At 38.9% G+C, this 24,129-nt stretch overlaps 1 protein-coding gene across 1 annotated transcript in view; it reads right to left on the reverse strand.

The window, feature by feature from the left end:
• Positions 1-24,129, reverse strand: part of TRPM8 (transient receptor potential cation channel subfamily M member 8) — a 507,003-nt gene that overhangs the window by 322,638 nt on the left and 160,236 nt on the right. The window contains exon 9 of the mRNA XM_070758570.1: positions 12,558-12,660. Coding sequence (XP_070614671.1) covers positions 12,558-12,660 — 103 coding nt within the window. The remainder of the gene's footprint in view (positions 1-12,557; positions 12,661-24,129) is intronic.

Here is a 24,129-nt window from a genome sequence, read left to right on the forward strand (position 1 = left end):
ACCAAAAAATGGTTCTTCTTTATTTCATTCCATACTTCTATCAATGCTTTCCTAATAATATGATTTTTTAAATATGAATGTGTTTTCAATTTATCATACCATATAAATGCATGCCAACCAACCATCAGGTCGTGGCCTTCTAAGTTAAGCATCCTTTGGTTTTCTAAGGTCAACCATTCTTTTATCCATGTCAAAGCAGTGGCGTGGTAGTATAATTTCCAGTTTGGGAGGCCGAGACCTCCTCTTTCCTTACGATCTTCTAATGAATTTTGTTTTATTCTTGCTTTTTTACCTTGCCAAATAATTTTTTTTGTTATCTTATTTAATTCAGCAAAAAATTTCGGTCCTGGATTTATTGGATAACTTGAAAAAGAAACAAAATTTTAGGAAGGATATTCATTTTAATTGTAGAGATTCTTCCTACCAGTGATAGTTGTAAATTAGTCCATATTTCTAAATCTTTTTTAATATGACTTAATAATTTTAGATAATTATCATTTTTCAGAGATGCAGCTTTGGAGGTCATCCATATCCCTAAATATTTCACTTTTTTTGCAATTTTCATACTTGATAAATCTCCTAAATACTTTCTTTGTGTATCAGTCATATTTTTTGTCAGTATCTGCGTCGTTTCTTTGTTTATTTTCAATCCTGCAACTTTCCCCATATTCTTCAATTGAGTTTATTAAGTTTAAAATGGATTTTGTTGGTTCCTCCAAAACAAACACCACATCATCTGCGAATACTTATGTTTTGTAAATTTCTTTTTTAATCTTCAATCCTTTTATTTCCTTATCAGCTCTTATTTTTATCAACAATACCTCTCATGTTAAAATAAATAATAGTGGTGATATTGGACAACTTTGTCTTACTCCTCGTTGTATATCCACTTTTTTAGTCTGTTCACCATTTATTATAATTTCAGCTGTTTGTTCTGTATATATAGCGTCTATTATGTTAAAAAACTTTGTTCCTACCTCCATCTTATTTAATTGTACTTTCATAAAGTTCCAATCTACATTATCAAATGCCTTCTTCGCATCCAAAAATATAAGGGCCATTTGCTTTTCTGGATGTTGCTCGTAATATTCTAATGTATTTACTATTATTCTTAAATTATTTTTTATTTGTCTTCCTGGTAGAAATCCATTTTGATCGCTATGTATCATATTATTTATAATACTTTTAAGTCTATTAGCAAATATTGATATAAAATTTTTATAATCTACATTTAATAATGAAATGGGTCTATAATTTTCCATTTTTTCTTTTTCCGTGTCAACTTTATGTATTAAAGTTATTAAAGTTTCTGACCATGTTTTTGGTAATTTGCCTTCCATCAATATTTGATTATATGTTTCAAGCATATTTGAAAAAAGTATTTCTGTGTCCAATTTGTAAAATTCAGCTGGTATTGCATCTGGGCCCGTCGCTGTATTATTTTTTGTTTCTTTATAGATTCTTTTAATTCCATATCTGTAATAGTTTTATTTAGTCTTTGCTGTTGTGTTTCGGTTAATACTGGTAGCTCTATTTTTTCCAAATATTTGAAAATTAAATCCTCACTTATTTCTTCTTTCTTATATAATTGTTTATAAAATTCCAATGCTATTTCCTTTTTATCTTCTATTCTATGTTTTGTTAAACCCTTTGAATCTATCAGCTTTTTTATAATTCTATTTTCTCTCTCTTTTCGTAATTTATATACCAGCCATCTTCCAGGTTTGTTAGCATGTTCAAAATATTCTTGTTTTGCTCTTTTTATCTTTTCTACAATTGGTTCTTGTTCTATTAATCTCAATTTATGTCTTATTAATTCTCTCTGATTTTTTAACTTGTCATCCTTATCCTCTTTTTGCATTAGCATTTCTATTCTTTTAAGTTCTCCTAATAATTCTTCATAGTATTTTTTCCTCTATCTTTTTTTGCTGTAAATGATATTGTTAACCCTCGTATATATGCTTTAGTTGTGTCCCATAGGTTTTAAGGGGTAGTATCAGTATTTTTATTTATTTTGAAAAAGAACTCTAGTTCTTTTTCTATCCATTTTTTATATTCTGGGTCTTTTATTATAGTTCTGTTCATTATCCAATTATTTATTTTCCTTTTACCTTTCCAATATGTACATAAGGGATTGTGATCTGCCCAAGTATTTATCTCTATTTCTATTTTACCAATTTGTTCCATTATATGGGCACGGGCCCAGGCCATATCAATTCTAGACCAAGTCTTATGTGGGTTAGAGTAAAAAGTATATTGTTTATCTTTTAGGTGTTGTTCTCGCCATACATCTTTTTAAAAAAAATATTTTTATTGATTTTTTCAAAGTAACAAACACAACAAACAAAACATATAACACTTAATGGAGCTACAGTCGCTCCACTCAAAGTAGAAGTCTTCATATAAAAGTATAAAGTTTATCTATAAAATACATATTGTTATTAGAGTAAAAATTTCAATCTTAATATAAATCTAAATCAGTATCAAAATTTGTAAAGATATATATGAAAAGGAAAAAGTTTTAATGAAAAGACAAAGAGAAAAAAAAGGAAGAAAAAGAAAAAGAAAAAAAGATGAAAGAAATTTATATTTGTACTAATAATTACCATCTTATACAATTCTAATACTAAATTCAAATATGCAAAATAATATAGCAACACACTCATCTCTTATTCCTTGTTTCCCACCAGATACATACTTTCTGCCAGATATCATAAAATTCTGATTCTTCTTGGTTATTTAACCTTCTCATCATCATATCTAATTCGGCACAGTCTAAGATCTTCTTAAGAATATCTGTTTCTTTTGGAATCTCACTATCTTTCCATTTTTGTGCAAAAACTAAACTAGCTGCTACTAATATATGAACTATTAAATAATATGTATCTTTTTTATATTTATAATTTGATATGCCCAATAGAAAAAATTCTGGTGCTTTCTTGATATCTAATTGAGTTATTTCTTTCAGCCATTTTTCTATTGTGTTCCAGTACTCTTTAGCTTTTGGGCACGTCCACCAACAGTGATAATATCTACCTATTTCTATTTTACATTTCCAGCAATTAGGCGAATTAGTTTGGTACATTTTTGCAATTCTACTTGGTGGTAAGTGCCATCTATAAAACATCTTGATCTGGTTTTCTTGATCTGGTTTTCTTTATAGGCAGTTGACTTTGTTATTTTCCAGTTATATGTCCAGACCTTTTCCCAGGTATTCAGATCTATCTCTCTATTTAAATTTCTATACCAACTAATCATGTTGTCCTTTAATATCCATTCTATATATGTTTTCCCTATCAATTTTCTTTGATCTGTGGTTAATAATTTACCTAATATATTATTATCCTTCCTAAGTATATATGTTGTTTTATCTTTATGAAATCTCGACTTGATCTGTGTATATTGCCACCAGTCTATTGCCAGACCCGATTCCAGCAGTTCCTGCTTTGTTTTCAAATTCCACTGATTATCTACTAAATCTTTATATCTCCAGATCTTATCCTCTTGTAATAAATTTGGAAAACTTATGGCTTCAATGGGAGATATCCATTCCGGCATAACTAAAAAGTGATCTTCTTTAACCTCATTCCAAACATCTATAAGTGCTTTCCTAATGATATGTCTTTTGAAATAGGAATGTATTTTATACTTTTCATACCATATAAAGGCATGCCATCCTAACATTAAATCATGTCCTTCTAAATTTAATAATCTTCTATTTTGTAAAGTAAACTTCCAGCAGACGTGGTAGATAAATCCACAGTAACTGAATTTAAACATGCCTGGGATAAACATATATCCATCCTAAGATAAAATAGAAAAAATAGTATAAGGGCAGACTAGATGGACCACAAGGTCTTTTTCTGCTGTCAGACTTCTATGTTTCTATGTTTCTAATCTAAGCCATTCTTTGGTCCAAGTCAAACTTGCGGCTTGATAATATAACTTCCAATTTGGACAGGCAAGGCCTCCTCGCTCTTTTATGTCTTCTAAAGCACACTGTCTTATTCTAGGTTTTTTGTCTTGCCATATAAATTTTTTTGTTATTCTATTTAATTCTATAAAAAAATCTTTCTCTGGGTTAATTGGAATTACTTGAAATAAAAATAAAACTTTGGGTAGAATATTCATTTTGATTGTGGAAATCCTACCTAGTAGAGACAATTGCAAATTACTCCAGCTCTTTAAATCATTTTTTATTTGTTTTAAAAGTTTGGTGTAATTATCTTCTTTTAATGTCATAGATTTTGCTGTTATCCAAATACCTAAATACTTAACTTTTTTTGTTATTTTCATATTTGATTTTGTTTCTAGTTGTTGAATCTGAGAATCTATCATATTTTTAGTTAATATTTGTGTCTTGTTTTTATTTATTTTCAAACCGGCTAACGATCCATATTCTTCTAACTGGTCTATTAACTTTAGAATAGAGTTTAATGGATCTTCTAATATAAAAACAACAACGTCAACGAAAACCTATAGTTTATATATTTCTTTCTTGATTTGTAAACCTTTTATATTTTTATCTTTCCTTATCTTTATCAATAAAACTTCTAGTGATAGAATAAATAATAATGGAGAGATAGGACAACCTTGTCTAACGCCTTTTTGTATTTCAAATTTTTCTGTTTGATCATTATTTAAAATATTTTTTTCTGTTTGAGCAGAGTATATGGCATCAATTATGTTAAAGAATTTGGTTCCAAAATTCATTTTGTTAAGTCATAATTTCATGAATAGCCAATCCACATTATCGAATGCTTTTTGTACGTCTAAAAATACTAATGCCATTTGTTTTTCCGGGTGCTGTTCATAATATTCTAATATATTTATGATTGTTCTCATATTGTTTTTAATCTGTCTGTTTGGAAGAAACCCATTTTGATCTTCATGTATTAATCCAGACATAATATTTTTAAATCTATAGGCGTATACTGAAACAAAAATTTTATAATCCACATTTAATAATGAAATTGGTCTATAGTTTTGAATTTTTTCTCTCTTAGTATCAGATTTATGTGTTAAAGTTATTAATGCTTCAGACCATGTTTTGGGAATTTTGCCATCTAATATTAACATTAAACATTATTAAATGTTTCCAACATGTTTGTTATAAGTTTGTTGCTGTTTAGTTTATAAAACTCCACAGGTATGGCATCTGGGCCGGTGGCCTTGTTATTTTTCTGACATTTAAGTGCTTGCTGTAGTTCTAACATGGTAAATGGTGCGTTTAATTTCTGTTGTTGGTCTTCTGTTAAGATAGGTAAGTCTATTGAACTTAGGAAGTTGAAGACTTCATCTTCATTTTTATCTTCTTTTTGATATAAATTTTTATAAAATTCTAAGGCAATTGCTTTCTTTTCCTCAATTCTATGTTTAAGTATGCCTTTGCTATCTTCTAGCTTTTTTATTATTATTTTTGTCTCTTTTTGGTTCCTCAGTTTACATGCTAGCCAGCGTCCTGGTTTGTTAGCATGCTCAAAATATTCTTGTTTAGCCAGTTTAATTTTTTCAGCTACCTGTTATTGTTCTATTAAATTTATTTTATGTTTAAGTAGCCCTCTTTTCTTTTTATTCTCGTCTTCACCTTGATTATTTTGTGATATTATTTCTAAGTCTTTTAATTCTGTCCTCAATTTTTGAAGTTGACATTTCTTTTCTTTATTTATTTTTTGCTGTATAAGATATTGTTAGTCCACATATATAAGCTTTAACTGTGTCCCATAAATTTTGTGCTGTAGTATCTGTATTATTATTTAGATTAAAAAAGATTTCCAATTCTTTTTCTATCCAATCTTTGTATTGAGAGTCTCGTAAAATATTTCTATTCATTCTCCAATACCTTGGTTTTTTATTTCCCTTCCAAGTAATTGTCAATGGATTGTGATCCGCCCAATCATTTAATTCAATTTCAACATTTGAAACATACTCAGAAATCTGAGTTGAGATCCATGCCATATCTATTCTAGTCCATATTTTGTGCGGAGTCGAAAAAAAAGTATATTGTTTATCTGTGGGGTGGCGCTCTCGCCATAAATCCTGTAATATTAATTCTGAGGTAAGTTTCCAAAAAGTTACAGGCAGGATCGTTTTCTTTTTTTTATTTTTCTTATTACCTGAATAGTCCATTTTGCTATCGGCTATTGCATTAAAATCCCCGATTATGATCATATTATCAATAGATAATTCTGTTATTTTCTCATGTAGTTCTTTGTAAAATAATTTTTGATTTTCATTTGGAGCATAAATTGATATAATGACGAGAGGTCCTGTTTCTAGATTTATTTGTAAAATTAAAATTCTACCATCATTATCACTGTAAAGTTGTTTGACCTCAATCATTTCATCAGTATAGACCGCTATACCTCTCCTTTTTTTCGCAGCTAGACTGGTAAACAAATTACCTAATTTGGAATTACATAATAAATCTCTACTCGTATTTTTAATATGAACTTCTTGTAAAATCATAATTTGAGCTCTTAGTTTTTTAAGTTTTGAAAATATTTGTTTTCTTTTTCTTGGGTGATTCAATCCATTTATGTTTACAGAGAAAATTTTTAAGTCTGAGTACATTTCTATTAATAGTACTTTTTAGCTTCTCTGGGTTCTCGAAGTCTAGTACTTAGTACCAATTCTTCTTGTGGTTGAGATTGCTTGTTCTTAGGGTCTTGAGTTACTTCCTCCCCCCTTGCAGTCGCTCCCCTTTCTTCTCCTCCTGCTCCAATTTCTTTATATGGTATATCATGCCTACTCAGTCCAGATTGTTCGTAAAAGGCTCTTGCTTCCTTGACTGTTTCTAGTTTTATTCTGGATCTTTGCCATAAAAAAGAAATTCCTTCTGGAATCAACCATCTGAAAATTATTTTTTCTTTAATTAAAATTCTCGTTAGGAAGTAGTATTCCCTCCTGCTTTCACGAACTCTTCTTGGTACCTGTTTTAATATTATGACGTCTTTACCTTCATATTTTAAACTTTCGTCTCTTGACCAGTTCAGGATGTCATCTCTTACTGTTTTCCTAATAAATTTAATGTGTACTTCCCTTGGTAGGTTGTGTTTTCTCGCATAGCTAGTTTGAACTCTGTAAATTTCATCAATCTCTTTGATTACATCCCGAGGATCCATCTGTAGAATTTCACCCACTATTTCAGCCATTTTTGAGCCTAAGTTTTCGTCTTTTTCTTCGTGTACATTTTGGAACCTCAACCCGTGTGAGGCTCGTTGTAATTCAAGATTGGTAATGGCTTCATCAAATCCTCTGTTAGCCACTATACTGTTATCCTTGAATGCATCAATTCTCTTTTCGGCTTTCTCTATTTTGTCGTCCACCTTCTTCTTCCATTGTTCATTTTCTTTTAAGGTTTGCTGCATCGCTTCAATTTTTCCGTCCATTGCTTGAACACTTCCTTTCACGTTTTCCATCTCAGACTTCAAATTGCTCATTTCTGCTTTTATACCTTCATAGTGTTTCTGAGCCTCTTCCCGTGCATCATCTCTATTAGCTTGCATAGAAACTTGAAGCAAGGCCAGTGTATCTTGAATAGTCTGTAAAGTTGGTTGTGCTGGAGTTTTTTCTTTTTCTTTCTCCTTGGCCAGCATGCTTGTTATTGTTCTTTGTGGCAGAGAGGATGGCGATGGAGAAGGGGAACTTTGTGGTGTAGCAGTTGGAGTTGTAGATTGCTTCTTTGAAGTTTTTATAATGGTCGAGGTGGTGGACATCTTCAACGCTTTTCTGGGTCTTTTGAAATCTGTAAGTTTTAATCTTTTCCAAAGTGGCATCAATTTAATAGTCGTTCAATCTTTAATATTACTATTATAGAATTAATCTTTTAATGATAGCTCCATACTCATTTTCCAAAACGTCCCAGGTAAGATTACCTTTTTTTCTTTTCTTTCCTCTTTCCGGTATAATCCATTTGGTCATCTGCAATTGCGTTAAAGTCCCCTATTATTATCATATTTTCAATTGATAATTCATTAATCTTTTCATGCAGATCTTTATAAAATTGTTTTTGATTATCATTTGGTGCATAAATTGAGACAATTGCAAGTGGTTTTATTTCTAAAACTAATTGCACTATTAACATCCTTCCATCACTGTCATTATATATTTCTTTAGATTCAATTAATTCATCAACATACATTGCTACACCTCTTTTCTTTTGATTTTCCAAACTAGTATATAATTTACCCAATTTAAATTTTTAAGAAAACTTCGTTTTGATTTTTTAATATGAACTTCTTGTAAAATATTTATCTGAGCTTTTTGTTTCATAAGTTTGGTTAATACTTGGTTCCTTTTCCTCGGGTTGTTCAATCCATTTACGTTAACTGAAAATATTTTCAAATCTTGTGTCATCTTTATTTGTAGTATCTTTTAACTTCTTTTGGTTCTCGAAGTCGAGTTTCCAAAATTAACTCCTGTGAAGCTTGCGTTTGTTTCTGCTCCACTGCCAGTGAGTCTTCCCCTCCACCACCTGTGGCCCCTGTCGTATCATCAGTACTCTTTGGTTCTATCTGAATTTGTTCAATTCTATCCAATCTGGTACGTGCTAGGAAGGATCTTGCTTGTTCCACATTTTCTATTTTCACTCTCGTTGATTGCCAACTTAAAGTCAAACCTTCTGGTACCAGCCATCTGAAAACAATATTCTTTCTAATCAAGATGCTTGTAAGAAAGTAGTATTCTCTTCTACTCTCTCGAACTCTCTTCGAAACTTGTTTGAGAATCGTAATTTCTTTCCCATTACGTTGAACGGTCTCATTTTTGGTTAGTCTCAGTATCTCGTCTTTGATGATTCTTCTTGAAAACTTAATATGAACTTCTCTGGGTACGTTATGGTGTCTTGCATAGCCAGTCTGAACTCAGTAAACTTCATCAATTTCTCTTATCAATTCTGCTGGATCCACCTGCATAATGCGTCCTATAACTTCTGCCATTTTTGCGGATAAATCTTCATCTCTTTCTTCATCAATGTTTTGGGATCTCAGACCATGTGACGCGGATTGGAGTTCTAGGTTGGTTATTGCAATATCAAAATCTCTGCGGGCTGCATAGTTACGATCTTCGTATTTTTCCACTCTCTGTCCCATAATTTGAATTTTTCCCTCTGTCATTTGTATTCTTTTTTCATTGTCTTGTAGGTTTTGTTTCAGTGACATTTCCCTTGACTACTTTTAGCTCAGTCTTAAGTTCAGCGATTTCTTTTTTAATCTCATCTTTAATCTCATCTTTCATCTCCTTCATTTCTTGCCACATTTCTTGCTTCATTTCATGTAGATACATTTTCATTTCTTCTTTGTTCGTTTCAAGTTGAGTTTTTGTCTGTGTTTGTGTCGATTGTACAAGCTCTTGAATGCCTGCTAGTGCCTCTTGAATAGTCTGGAAGTTAGTATCCATAGGTAGCTTTTCTTTTTCTTTCTCTTTGGTCAGCATTGTAGTGATGGTCCTTTGTTGTAGTGTTGATGAAGTTGGAGAAACTTTGGGCATAGGGGTTGAAGTCGAAGAAGGGATGGCTGTTTGTTTCCGTGTCATTGTTGTTGTTGTTGTCACTGAAGATGCACTCTGTGCCCTGTAAGAACCTTTCATATTCCAAAATTTCTACTGTATTCAGCAATTACTTAAGTCAATGTCTTATAATATTTTTAAGTTTAAGAGAAAGAACAGAATTTATTTCTATAATACTATTAAGCAGGAAAAAAAACAAAAAAAACACACAAAAAGAAACAGAAAAATATCAATATACAATAGCAGATTATTTAAATTAATTAAGAAAAGAGGGTAGTAAGAAAAAAAGGAAGAAAAGAGTAGTTCAGTCCTCCAAAATCTTAAACTCTTGAAAGGGGGACCAGGTGGGGAAGGGAAGAAAACAAAGCTTCTAGCACATAATTAAGTATTAGAAAGAAAAAAAGGAAATATAATATAGTATATAAAATAGTTCTAATAGAAAATTTTTATATAAAAATTAAAAAGGGGAGAATAGATAAAGGAGAAGGAAAAAAAGAAAAGAAAGAAGAGGAGAAAACCTGTTACAGATTTATTTAAGGGAAAAGGAGAGGATTTATTTTTTAAAAAGTTATTTTTAATATTCAAAAAATATAAAAAGATAGCAAAAAAGAAATTAATCAAAAAATAATTATAATAATCACACTTTAACTTTAAAAAAAGGAAAAAAAATCTAAAAATCTAAAACAGGAGTCCAAAAAGTTCTAATAAGTCCAAGTGAACCAAATTTAAGTTATGCTCTAATACAAATATATATATAAAAAAAGATCCAAAACCAGTGTCCAGTGTAATCTCCAAGTTCAAATGGTTATAAAATAATCCAGGTCTCTTTATTTTGTAAAACGAAAGAGAAAAAGAAAAAATACAAAAAATATCCTTACGCTTCTAATATCATGCAAAAAATAGTCCCAACAAGTCCGAACAAAGGAAAAATTGAAAAAGAGAGAAAATGAAAATAATGCCAAAAGTTTTAAAAATAGAAAAATAAAATAAGCAACCCAAAATTCATTCCAAATAACGTAGTTTCAATTCAGTTCAGTTCATAGGTTCATGTATTCAATTCATTAATATATTTTACTTCATCCACTCAAGTAATTACCAAGTCAGTCTTTAATTTTTATTTAAGAAGAAGAAAAAATCTATATATAAAAAAATGTAGCAAAGAAAAAAAGAAGTAAACACACCACACTATAATCTTAATGTTAAAAAAAGAGAAAGTTATACTTAATTTTAACAAAGGCAAGTAGTTCCGGCTGATCTTCTTTTCCATGTATGGATATCACTTACAGTTTTCTTCTTTTGTTTATGTTCGCCTTCAGGTTAATATCTTCTTTTTTACAAACTTGTTTGAATACCAAAAGAGTTCCATGTGGTGCTGTCAATCTCCTTTATCTGCTGATCTGCTCCTCGTAGACTTCTGTTCTATTTTTGACTTCCGCTATCGGCGATCGCTATGGCTGTGTCCAGGCAGCCGCCTGGGCACAGCTCTCCATTCCTGCAGCTAACCACCGGGGCCGCGGCGATCCGTCCCAGGGGATCCAGGAGACCCCCTGTCCTGGGCCGACCCCTCCGGATATCGGCACAACGCAAAATGGCATCCTGCAGGGTGGAAAGGAAGGTTGCAGTGCCAAAGCTCAGCCACCGCTCCTCCGGCGCGATCGGGCTCCACCCGGAAGTTCTCCAGGAGTTATTTTCTTTAGGGTATGTTCTAAGTAAAAGAAATGACCTCATCCAGTTCCTGTCGCTATTCATCCACACCGCTCCAGCACGTTCTTTATGTCTTTGACTGCACAACAGTCCTAATGGCTGCCTCTCCTCTGGATGAAAGGGAATTAGCCCTGGGTCAACCAGAAGAGCTGTTGCTCTTTGGTAGGGCACCCCTCCACTCTTTGTTACCCCTACAGGGTGTCCTTATGGGCTCTCCAATGAAGGAATTTGGTGCAGGTTCACAGAGCTTTATTCCTCACATCTGACAGCACCATGACATCAACTGGAAGTTCTCTATCCTAATATATGTTATTGCTCATTTGTTTCCTCACACTACCCTTCCAGTTATTGATGGCAGGATACCGATGAGGTTTGAAGCTGAAGATGGCAGAACGTACATACCCCCCCCCCCCGATAGTAATGTTAGTCTTGCAAGGAAACAAAAGAGAGAGAGAAGGGGAAACAAATAGAGAAAATGAATGTATTTAGTTGTTAAATGGGAAGTCCAATGGGAAGACAGAGGCCCATCCAGCAGTACATGGATTGGCAGCAGTTAGTGTTCTGAGTTATAAATCAGGCGGAGATAAGTGTCTCTGGGTGAATTGCCAGTGGCCATGCAACAGGGGGAAGTTTGGGGGCCCAGTGTAGGATGGGGTGCTGACAGAGGGCCAACCAAGAATGAACACCCATGATAGGTCTGCAACCTATATGTCTTGGGAGAATGACTGTATAGAAATAGAATAAACAAACAAACAAATAATGGGGTGCCCAGGGTGAAGTGAGGACAATAATGTTGCCACAGTTAATTGTCCATTTCCATATCTGATATGGTAGGATGTGTACATAACTTTAGGGAAAGACAGTCCTACAGGTAACCTAATCCTATTCCATATAGAGCTTTAAAGGTGATTATCAGCACCTTGAATTGTACCTGGAAAGAAACTGGAAGGTAGTATATCTTGTGCAGTGGGCACAAGATACACTTGGGCAAATCTAGGGCCCTGTTACTATGCACGCTGCTGCATTCTAGACCAGCTAAATTTTCTAGATTGTCTTCAAGGGCAGCCCCATATAAAGTGCACTGCAGTAATCCAAACAGGAGAAGTCCAAAGCATGGGTGACCTTGAGCAAGACCTCCCAATCCAAGAAAAGGCATAATTGGTGTACCAGGTGAGCATGTGCGAACCTTCCCTCTAACTCTGGCTGCACATCAGCTTACTTTGATGTGCAGAACGTACTACCCCATCCAGAGTCAAACAATCATCTAGTCCTGGGGGCAGGGGGAAATTGTAGAAATGAGTAGCATATTAAATTGAATGAATGAGAAAATAAGAATGACAACCTACCTTTAAAAAGAGCATATGAAATGGCATTGCTTACAATTTCATCTCCAGCATCTTCAGTTTTGATGATAGTTAGCAGATGAGGATTTTCAAGTATTTCTTTGATCTAAAAAAGGTAAATCAAGATTTCATCTGTCCCCCAAATCTTTCTAAATCAATAAACTTTTATTTTACTTAAACATTTCCTGACACTTAAAAAGATACAGCATATAGGTTCATACATAATAGATACAATGAGGGTGGTCCTGGTGCTCTTTGAACTTGGTTGTTTCAGTGTGTTGAATGTTACCTAGTTTGGGTAATGAATATTGATATCCATGCAATTTTATCCAAAAGTGTTTTAAAAACTTTGGTGGACCACCCGTGGGTTCAGCTCCTCGCATCATCTGGAAGTGACTGTTGAACATGCAAATGGGGCCTAAAACAGTATTTCAGGTGTTAGATTAATTACCAACAAAACAATTGGGTAAACCTCCTTTCTTTTGCTGAGATTGCTTACAACAATTCAGTGCACAGTACTACCAGTTTCATCCCTTTTAAAGTGGCCACAGGGCAGGACTTTATATCTATTCCTGAATTGCCCCATGCCTGCGATGGTGAAACTATGGCACGCATGCCACAGGTGGCATGTGGAGCCATTTCTTTGGGCCTGTGAGCCATTGCCCTATGTCACTTCCACTGCACATTTATGCACACATGCTAGTTGATTTTCAGCTAGCCACACCCAAATCACCCCTCCTCTCCCAGGAGTCTCCACATACCCTATGTTGGATGTCAGGGCTTGTGCAGAGGCCACTGGAGGACCTCTGGAGGGCTGAGAGAGGCTGTTTTCACCTTCCCCAGACTCCTGGAAAGTCACTGGAGCCTGGGGTGTTGGATCTAGAGGGTCCTTACCTTTGCAAGGTGCTCAGCCCGCTGGGACTGAGCCAGGACCTTCCGGAGGTGATGGTTATTAAAGTACAGACAGAGCATGTTCGAATGAACTAAACTTTTATTAGAAAAAGTAGAAAAATAAAGATTGTCTGAAGAGATATAAAATGGCACATCTACATTGCTAATGAAGATAATGCATAATGGAGATTCTCTAAAACTAGAGATCTTCTTCCTACAAGGAGGAAGATGTGAGCAAACAGGTTACATCACAAAGGAGGAGCTACATTAATAAACAGAGTTAACTATCTAACTACTGGATGTTTCTCAATGTCTTTGGAGGCTGTCAATCACAGCGTGACACCCCTTCTTTGTCAGTCATCAGAGACATAAGGGACATCAGGACATCAAGGCATCAGTTCACTTAAGGCACATCTTGTTGGTGAGGTATTCATGTCGATCAACTGGCAACGGCTTATTCAGCAAGTCAGCGATCTGCTCAGTAGTAGGTACATTCTGAAGTTTTACAAATCCTTCTTTCACCTTCTCTCTGGTATTTTGATACCGGATGTCAATGTGCCGTGAACGAGCTCCAACAAATTCAGCTTCAGCAATATATGTGACTGAAATGTTATCCTCCATAATAACAATTGGTTTCTTTGGACTTTCCCAAATACTATCAATGAGATTAAAAAGAGAGGTTAACTCATTACAGCAATCAGAAACACATGCATATTCAGACTCAGTTGAAGAGCAAGAAATAAACTTCTGCTGCCTAACTTTCCAAAAGAAAGGACAACCATTTAAAAACAGTACATAACCAGAAGTACTTTTTCGTGTTTCTGTGTCACTTGCCCAGTCAGCATCTGCATAACAAATCACTTCAGGGTACTCAACATGATTCGGCTCGAGGTACAACTTCTTGTCCTTTGTGAGCTTCATGTATCTCAACAGTCTCTTTATGCAAGACCAGTGAAATGTGGTTGCGTTGCCAACGTATCTGGACAGTAGATTCACACTCAGCGAAATGTCAGGTCTTGTCCAACTGCTGATGTACAATAGCGATCCAATCACTGACCGGTACAGTGTTTTGTTGTCAAAAGCAGGATACTCTTCTCGGGTTAACCTATAAAAATCAGTCTGCATAGGAGAACGACAAGTTTTCGCATCAGACATATTACAATTCTGCAAGAGCTGGTCAACCTTACTTTCTTGTGAAAGAGAGAACCCCTTCTCAGTTTTCTCAAACTGAACACCTAGATAATCATTAATATGCCATAGGCTTTTTAAGGTGAAATGTTTCTCAAGACCCTTAGCAAAAGTTTTACTGGTGCTTTCATTTGGACCTATGTAAACAATATCATCAACATAAACAAGAACAATTTCATAAGTCTTACCTTGCCCTTTTGTGAACACGCATTCATCAGGGATGGACTTAATAAAGCCCATTGAATTTAGCTTTTGGGATAACAACTTGTACCACATAAGGGCACTCTGTTTGAGGCCATATAAAGACTTGCTCAGAGACCAGACTTCACCTTCTCGGTCCTGGAACCCGGGAGCACCCTTGACGTAGATCTCTTCATTCAGATCAGCGTTCAAATAGGCAGTCTCTACATCAAACTGAAAAACCTCTAAGTCCAAAGCAATAGCAGTGATTAGGGCAATCTTGACACTCTCATTTTTGACTGTGGGTGAATATGTGTCAGTGTAGTCATCCGGATAAACTTGAGAGAATCCTTGAGCTACAAGTCTAGCTTTATACAGTTTTCCTTCATTAGGTTTCTGTTTGAGCTTATACACCCAGCGTGTGCCAATGACTTTCTTCTTGTTGGGAGGCTCCACCTGTTGGAACACCTTAAGTTTCTTTAGGCAGTCCAGTTCGCGTTCCATAGCCTCATACCATTTTTCTTGTTCAGATTCAGGCAAAAGTTTGATCTGGTGAAAATGATCAGGTGGAAGTGTAAGATTATTGCACATGAAAAGAAAAGGAGATTCAGATACTTGCTGTGCAAATCTCTTTGGAGGAGTTCCTTTAGTGGTTCTCTTTGAACGTCTTGGAACGCTGGTCCATCCTTCATCATCATCTCCGCCTTCAAGTTCATCGCCAGGGATTTCCTCTGCGACTGTCGAAGGCTGTTCATCGTCTGGAACATTCGGAATATCTGGCACAGCTCCCTGGGCATCAGGTATCGCCACACCTTCCTTAGGAAAATAAACTGAAGTATCATTACTATGTATACTGGACCAATTTGTGTCTTCCTCAAATTTGGCTGAATTAGAAATATAAACTCTGTGATGAGAGTCAGCAAATTTGTGGTACTTGGAGACTTCATCAAAGCCGATGAATCTCATTCTTTCTGACACAGGACCTCCTTTCCTTCTTTGTTCAAGTGGAATGTTAACAGTGGCATAACAACCAAAAATGTAGATGTTTTGAACATCAGGCTTCTTGGCATGAAGCAAGTGATAAGGAGTGTCTTGTATGACGCTACTCCATGTTCTGTTAACAATGTAATTAGCATACCTTACTGCTTCGCCCCAGTATGAAAAGTCCAAGCCTGCATCCTCAAGGAGACAACGAAACATCGTCTGCAAGATCCCGTTCCTCCATTCACAAATACCGTTGTGTTGGGGAGTCGCAGGTGCTGAGGTCTGCTGGCGGATTCCATTCCTGGCCATCCATCCTTGGAACTGTTGCGACATGAATTCGCCTCCACGGTCACTTTGAATTCGCTTGATCCAGACGTCGTGTTGGGTGAGTATCTCTGCAGCAAAGTCTTTAAAGACCTCAAACGCCTCTGATTTTTGTTTTAAAAGAAAAACATAGCCAAATTGTGAGTAACTGTCAACTACAGTTAAGAAATACTTACGTTTACCAACAGTAGGCCGAAATGGACCGACAATGTTGGTGTGGACCAATTCAAAAATGCGTGAACACAATCGGACAGCAACCTTAGGTATGGGTGAATTTTTGGACTTGGCTGAGTTACAAATTTTGCAGTCTAAGTAAACTTGGCAAGTCCCATCAATTTTAAAACCATCAACATATTCAGACATCTTTGCTAAGACGGGGTAAGAAGCATGCCCCAAGCGACGAGGCCATCTGTGGACACACCTGGAATGAAAAGATTTGTTTGTTAATATATGTTTAACATTTGTAACAGTATTAGGAACCTCAGGGATTTCATTGGCTTTAGAAGCCTCTGAATTAGTAGTTGCACCAGGTTTTCTCTCTGGACCTGTGCTTTCGCCCATTGGAACGCTTATACTTACACCACCTTTCATTGGAGGTTTAGGTTTTAAATAAAAAACACCTTTAATGGGAATGGCAGTAGCAAGAAGTTTGCCATCCTTGATGATGTTAGTGTCTGTGAGTTCAAAGTTTATTACAACCTTTAATTCTTCTCTCAGGCAATAACCACTAAAAATGTTGTTCTTGGCAGTTGGAACATAGAAAACATTTGAGATAAGGGAGTCCAGTTCTTTGACGAAGACTTTTCTTTTTTCCTTCCACCTTGGAGTGTAGATCCCCAAATCCAATCAATTCCTTGACATCTGTCTGGTGTAGCTCAGTGAAGGATTCCTTCCGGTACACGATGTGCACCGCTGCTCCGCTGTCTAGGGTCCATAACTCACGTATGTCGTAGAGTGGACTCTTCTCAGGAACAGTGTTGAGGAAGATGGTACTAACGTAAGTAGCTTTCTCATCTTTGGAGTCTTTGGGAGTTGTCTTTGCAGTCCCAGAACTCTTTCCTCGGGATCCTTTCTTCTGTGCCCCCTTTGGTTGAGTTGGGTATGGTGGAGGGTCAGATGTGCCAGAATGGACACTTTGCAAATCAGCAGACTTGTGAGTGTCATCCTTCTTAGGTTGTTTCTGGCGTGGGTACTTTGGAGAACTGGTTTTCTGTTGACCGCTCTTTGCCAACTTAGGTTTGAATGTTGCTGACATAGGCCTAAGGCTAGTGCACAGCAACTCTTCTTCTTCAGTTAGCATGTTACAGAGTCTCTGTGTGGTCTTTTGGGCCAATGGAAGTATACTGAACTTGTAAATGACTTCCCTCCATTCAGGACCAAGGGAAGTTATGATAGCAGCATTGACTTGATTATTGTCATAGTGATATCCTCTCTCCTCTAAATCTTTATGCATGGTTAGCATCTTAGATAAGTGTGGAGCAAGTTCACTCCCAGTTGGAAGTTTAGTATTGGTAAACTTGGATATCAGGATGTAGTTGCCTTCATCTGATACTGGCCTAAACATGCCATCAAGTGACTCTAACAGCTCAGCAGAAGTGATGTCATGAGTGTACCTCATTGACAATTGTGAGTCCATGCTCATAAGAATGAGTAGCTTGGCTTTTATGTCAGCTTCTCTTTCTTCTTCAGTCCAGCGCCTTACTGGGGGATTGTGAGCAATCCCATCTATGTCGTGAGCCAGTAGGTGCAAATTAATCCTGTGAAGCCACTTCCTGTAGTTGTGTCCATTGGGCACCAGCACGAACTCACCTTTCAATGCAGAAGAGGTAATGGTTTGCCTTGTAGATGCAGTTGTCTGAACTGCTTGCAGCGGTTGGAGTTGAGCCCCAACCCCTGCTGGCAAACCTGGTGGTTGAGCCATCTGAGGAAGTTGTACTTGCATCTGTGGAGTAAGGACTGGAGGCCTCTGTGGTGACGCAGAAGTACCTGGAATTTGAGGGATTGGATCCCTTTGCATCTGTGCGGCGAGAGAAGCTCTAGATACATTAGACTTCACATGATACACATTGGTTTCAGGAGAAAGTTCTGCTTTTTGAGCGTGCCATCCACTAGTGGCCGCTGTTGCGTAACTTGCTGCAGTGGGTAAATTAACCCCCCCCCCGCTACTCCCGGCTGCAAAAGGCAAATGTTCCATTTTTTTTTCTGTGGGCAATCTTGCCCTCCCTTCTCCCTCTGGAAGGGCCTCTATGTTAGATAAGGTGGCAGGGTAGAAGTGAGTGATCACCGAAGCGTGTCCTTTTTGCGCATGTGTGTCTTCGGCTGGATAGGAGGAGTACATTCCTACACTATCTGCTTTCTGAGACTGGGCATACGTGGCTTCTTCCAAGGACACAGACTCCATCTTTTCTGTAATTAATTTAAGTTGGAGTTTCTTCAAAGATCTTAATTCAGTTCTTGCTTCATTAGCTTTTTCTAAGTAACTGAAGTAAATTTCTCTCTGCGCATTATTTTTCATAGTAGGTAAATTATCAAAGTGAAGACAGAATGACTCTAACTGATGAATTTCTCTCTCATGTTTTTCAATGATTCCCTCAATTTTCTCCAGATTCAGGGGTGTCCCCTTTATTCTAGCAGAAGTGAGAGAAATCAAATCATCGAGATGCTTTGTCTTGGCAGAAGCCTTTGCAGGCAAAGCTGATGATTGAAATTCTTGAGATGGAAAAGGAGTTAAAGTTTCTTCCTCTGCTTCTTCGTCACTAGGCTGATTTGAAATACTGCCTGAGGGGCACCCTTGGGCAGATTTACTTTCTTCCTCCCGAATCCCAATTTGATCATCAATTAGATAAGAGTGACTTACGATTTGTTGAGATTCGCCGGCGTCGGAAAGTTCCGTCTCACGTTGCAAAGACATGATGCACTCCCTTTTCGTATCCGTAGCATGGATAATTTCTTTTAGCTCAGCAAGCTGCTGGCTGGAGATTGAATCGATGTAGGATTGCGTGAGTGGATTTTTCTTCCGTTTGACTGGCATCTGGAGAACAGCCAGTGAAGCTTACGGAGAGTAAGCGTCTGTTTCTTTAATAGTAACCGTCTCTCTGCTTACCATGTTGGATCTAGAGGGTCCTTACCTTTGCAAGGTGCTCAGCCCGCTGGGACTGAGCCAGGACCTTCCGGAGGTGATGGTTATTAAAGTACAGACAGAGCATGTTCGAATGAACTAAACTTTTATTAGAAAAAGTAGAAAAATAAAGATTGTCTGAAGAGACATAAAATGGCACATCTACATTGCTAATGAAGATAATGCATAATGGAGATTCTCTAAAACTAGAGATCTTCTTCTTCCTACAAGGAGGAGGATGTGAGCAAACAGGTTACATCACAAAGGAGGAGCTACATTAATAAACAGAGTTAACTATCTAACTACTGGATGTTTCTCAATGTCTTTGGAGGCTGTCAATCACAGCGTGACATGGGGAGGGTTGAAATTGGGCCTACCAGGCCTACTGAAGGTCCAGAAATGGGCCGTTTCCTGCCTCCAGAGGCTTCAGGGAGGCCTGTTAGGCCCAAAATGTGGTGCATAGAGGTCATGTGTGCATGGGGGAGGGAGTGCAGTGGCAAAGGTCACACGCACATGCACAGGGGGAGCAGGGAAGCATGGATCAGATCATACATGCATGCACAGGGAGTGGGGTGCATGGGGGGGAATTGCACTATGGGTGTGGGCACATTCATGCACTTTCAACACCCGAGGAAAAAAATGTTAGTCTTGTCTTTTAAATGCAGATGGAGTTGCACTGTACATAAAAGACCACTACAATGTCACTGAGATACAAACTATAAAAGAAGAAAACCTTCTATAAAGCTTATGGGTCAACATCAAAGAAGAAAAAAGTGCAACACAACAATTGGTGTGTACTACAGACCACCAAACCAAACAGAAACAATGGACAGCCTTTTCAACAACTAACTGACACACATATGCAAGAAAAACAACACAGTAATAAGAGAGGGAGACTTTAACTACCCGGACATAAATTGGAAAAATAATTCCACACCAAGCAAAAAATCAAACAAATTTCTGACATGCCTAGCAGACAACTTTGTAGTCCAAAAAGTAGAGGAAGGAACTAGAGGGGCAGCCACACTGGATCTAATTCTCACAAACAGAGAAGAAGTGATCACTGGGGTCGAAACAGATGGAGTGCTGCGTAAAAGTGACCACAACATTCTCAAATTCAATATAATATCAACACAATCAACTAGACCCAACAACACCAAAATCCCAGATTTTAAAAAAGCATACTTCAATAAACTAAGAGAAAACTTGAGAGTGATCCCTTGGACAACAGTCCTAAAAGGCAAAACCACACAAGAAGCTTGGGAAATCTTAAAAACCATGATCACAAAAGCCCAAAACAATGCTATCCCGATGAAAAAGAAACACCCAAAATCCAAAAGGAAACCAGCTTGGCTACACAAGGACCTAACAAACAAACTGAATGAAAAAAAAAAGACAAATACAAAAAATGGAAAGAAGGGCACATAACCAAGGCAAGAATACCAACAAATGGCCAGAATCTGCAAAGAAAAAATCAGGACAGCAAAAGCCCAGTATGAACTAAGCCTAGCAAAAAAGGTCCAAGACAATAAAAAAAGTTTCTTCCAACACATAAACACCGGGAAAAAAATCAAGGAAGCAGTCTGTCCACTAGAAAGAGGAGACGGCACAGAAGTAACGGTTCTTCTGCAGAGGAGCCAAAGGCCAAACCACAAGATCCGGTTCCGGTGGAGCAGCGGGAAGGAAGGAGGGATGCCACTGCTCCGCTGGACTACGGTGATAACACCAATAATATAGGTAATTTCTGAACTAATTTGAAGGCCAGTGTGCATGTTCGGTGAGCCGAAAGTTCCTTGTCTTGGTGTCCGGTTCCTGTGCGGCGTCCTCTCCTTGGTTTTTCCGTGGGAGAGCTGAGAGCTGGGAGCCCCGATCAGCTGGGGCTCGGAAGATGGCGGCCGCCAGCGTGCATGTTCTGTGAGCCGGCGTGTACTGTATACTCGGTGGGCTGAAGGTTGAAGGTTCTTCATTGTGGTGTCCGGTTCCTGTGTGGTGTCCTCTCCCTGTTTTTGCTGTGGGAGAGCTGAGAGCCCCGATCAGCTGGGGCTCGGAAATGGCGGCCGCTGTGGAGCGAGCGAACTGCCTCGCCTCCGAGTCCTCTTCCTGAGTTCCTCTCCCACTCCGGTAACGCTCCACGCCGAGACTGAGGCTGGCGGGACAAATGAAGGAGTTTGGGGCGAGTTCTGTAAGCCAACAAGCCGGTGAGTCGGGTGAGCTGAAGGAGTTGGTCTGTGTCAGAAGAGAACGCTCTGGAGGGAAATGCGACCAGCCAGGCAGACCCGGGACGCCGAGCAGCTGTGTGGTGGGTGCGCTCGGCGTTGGAGGAGACCTGGCAGATGGAGGACCGACCATTGCGATAGGAGAGAGGAGACTGAAAGGAGACCAAGAGAGGGCTGGTAGATCAAGGCCTGGTGGTGGGAGAGTCATACAGACATGGACACCCCCCCCTCCCTATTTTTTTGGGGGGGAAGAGAGATACTGAATGACCTTGACTTGAATAATCTCTGCCCCTGAGAACTTGGCACTTGGCACTTTGAGAAATTTGACACTTCTGAGAACTCGCCACTTGGAAAAAAACTTGGCATCTTGGGAAACTGGCACTTTGAAAACTTTAGCACTTTTGAAAACTTAGCACTTTTTATTAGCTGCTGTGGACCGGATTTCCTAAATGAACTGAATTATTCATTTTTACCTATATTAGTATTTTCTACATTCTTTATTTTTATATTTAGCTTTAATGGTGTTTTAATATTGATATTTCTAATTTTTAATATATTTTTTATACTTTTATATTAACTTATTAGTCTAATTAATCTATTTTAAATCAACTGGGGGGGTTAAATTGATGTATAACTGGGGTGGGTGCAACAATGTGTATGGGAGGAGTGATTGGTATGAGTGGGATGATTGGAGTGGGTGGGGTTATGGGATAAATGGGAATAGTATGAATGATTTATTTGGCCCACCTGACGCTGGAGAGGCGGGAGGGAAGGGGGCATCGATCTCTGGGGTGGCAGAGGGTCGGAATATCCCGGTGTTGCTGGGGAGAGGTAGATATGGCGGGAGCCACGGAGTTAGCCGTTCCAGGGGAACGAGGGATCGCTGTTTAATAACTATTTCTTGTTCCGGCTCCGTGAGCTCAACCCAGGGCACTGGTGATGAGTGTAACTCTGGCCCTGGGCTCAGGTTGCTGCTGCTCAATGCCAGGTCGGTGGTAAATAAAGCTCTCCTCATCCGGGATTTAATCCTGGATGAGGAGGCCGACCTGGCATGTGTAACTGAAACCTGGCTGGGCCCGGAGGGAGGAGTTCCTCTCTCGGAAATCTGCCCAGCTGGGTTTCAGATATGGCATCAACCTTGACCCCAGGGAAGGGGGGGAGGAGTGGCTATTGTAGCCAGGGAGAGCCTTGGCCTGCGTGGGCTCGTTGCTCCGGAGATTGCGGGTTGCGAGTCCCTCCTTGTGAAGTTGGACTTAGGGGTTCAGGTGGGCTTGTTTCTCACGTACCTGCCTCCCAGCTGCGTGTCAAAAGCCCTGCCTGTGCTGCTCGAGGAGGTAGCTGGGCTGGCGGTGGAGTTCCCCGGACTTATTGTTCTGGGGGACTTCAACCTGCCGTCGCTCGGCGAAACCTCTGGGTTGGCACAGGAGTTCATGGCCACCATGACAGCCATGGACCTGACTCAAGTAGTACAGGGTCCGACTCACGAGGGAGGGCACGCACCTGACATGGTATTCCTTTCCGAGCAATTGAGTAATGGTCTGAGACTAAGGGGCTTAGAAGTGTTGCCTTTGTCATGGTCAGACCATTTCCTACTACGGCTTGACTTCCTGGCTCCAATCCTTCCCCGCAGGGAGGCAGAACCAATTAAGATGTTCCGCCCCAGACGCCTGATGGACCCAGAGGGCTTTCAGACGGCGCTTGGGGTTATTCCAGAGGCACTCGTCCACAGTTCGGCGGAGTCTCTTGCGGAGGCCTGGAACAAGGCTGCAGCGGAGGCTCTTGACCGGATTGCGCCTTTGCGACCTCTCCGTGGCGCTAGACCCCGTAGAGCTCCATGGTTCAACGAGGAGCTCCGGGAGTTGAAACGCCAAAAGAGACGTCTAGAGAAGCGATGGAGGAAGAGTAAGTCCGAATCTGATCGAACACTTGTAAGAGCTTTTATTAAGACTTACAAAGTGGCGCTCAAGGCGGCAAGATGCGCGTACCATGCCGCCTTGATTGCATCAGCGGAATCCCGCCCGGCCGCTCTGTTTAGGGTGACCCGCTCCCTTCTTAACCAGGGGGGAGTTGGGGAGTCCTTGCAGAGCAGTGCCGAGGATTTTAACACGTTTTTCGCTGATAAAATCGCCCAGATCTGGGCTGACCTCGACTCCAATTGGAAAACAGAGTTGACTGACAACGAGTCAGTCGAGGTGACTGGGGCATGTACTTGTCCACCTGTCTGGGAAGAGTTTGATCTGGTGACACCTGATGAAGTGGACAAGGCCATTGGAGCTGTGAATTCCGCCACCTGCTTACTGGATCCGTGTCCCTCCTGGCTGATCTTGGCCAGCAGGGAGGTGACACGGAGCTGGGTCCAGGAGATTACCAATGCTTCCTTGGGGAGGGGAGTTTTTCCATCACTCTATAAAGAAGCACTCGTGCGCCCCCTCCTCAAGAAGCCTTCCCTGGACCCAGCCGTACTTAACAACTATCGTCCAGTCTCCAACCTTCCCTTTATGGGGAAGGTTGTCGAGAAGGTGGTGGCACTCCAGCTCCAACGGTCCTTGGAAGAAGCTGATTATCTAGGTCCCCAGCAGTCGGGTTTCAGGCCCGGTTACAGCACGGAAACTGCTTTGGTCTGCACCGGCTGGAGGGGTTGGGGGTGGGAGGCACTGTTCTCCAGTGGTTCTCC

The sequence above is a fragment of the Erythrolamprus reginae genome, chromosome 1, assembly GCF_031021105.1.
Source record: "Erythrolamprus reginae isolate rEryReg1 chromosome 1, rEryReg1.hap1, whole genome shotgun sequence".
Lineage (NCBI taxonomy): Eukaryota > Metazoa > Chordata > Lepidosauria > Squamata > Dipsadidae > Erythrolamprus > Erythrolamprus reginae.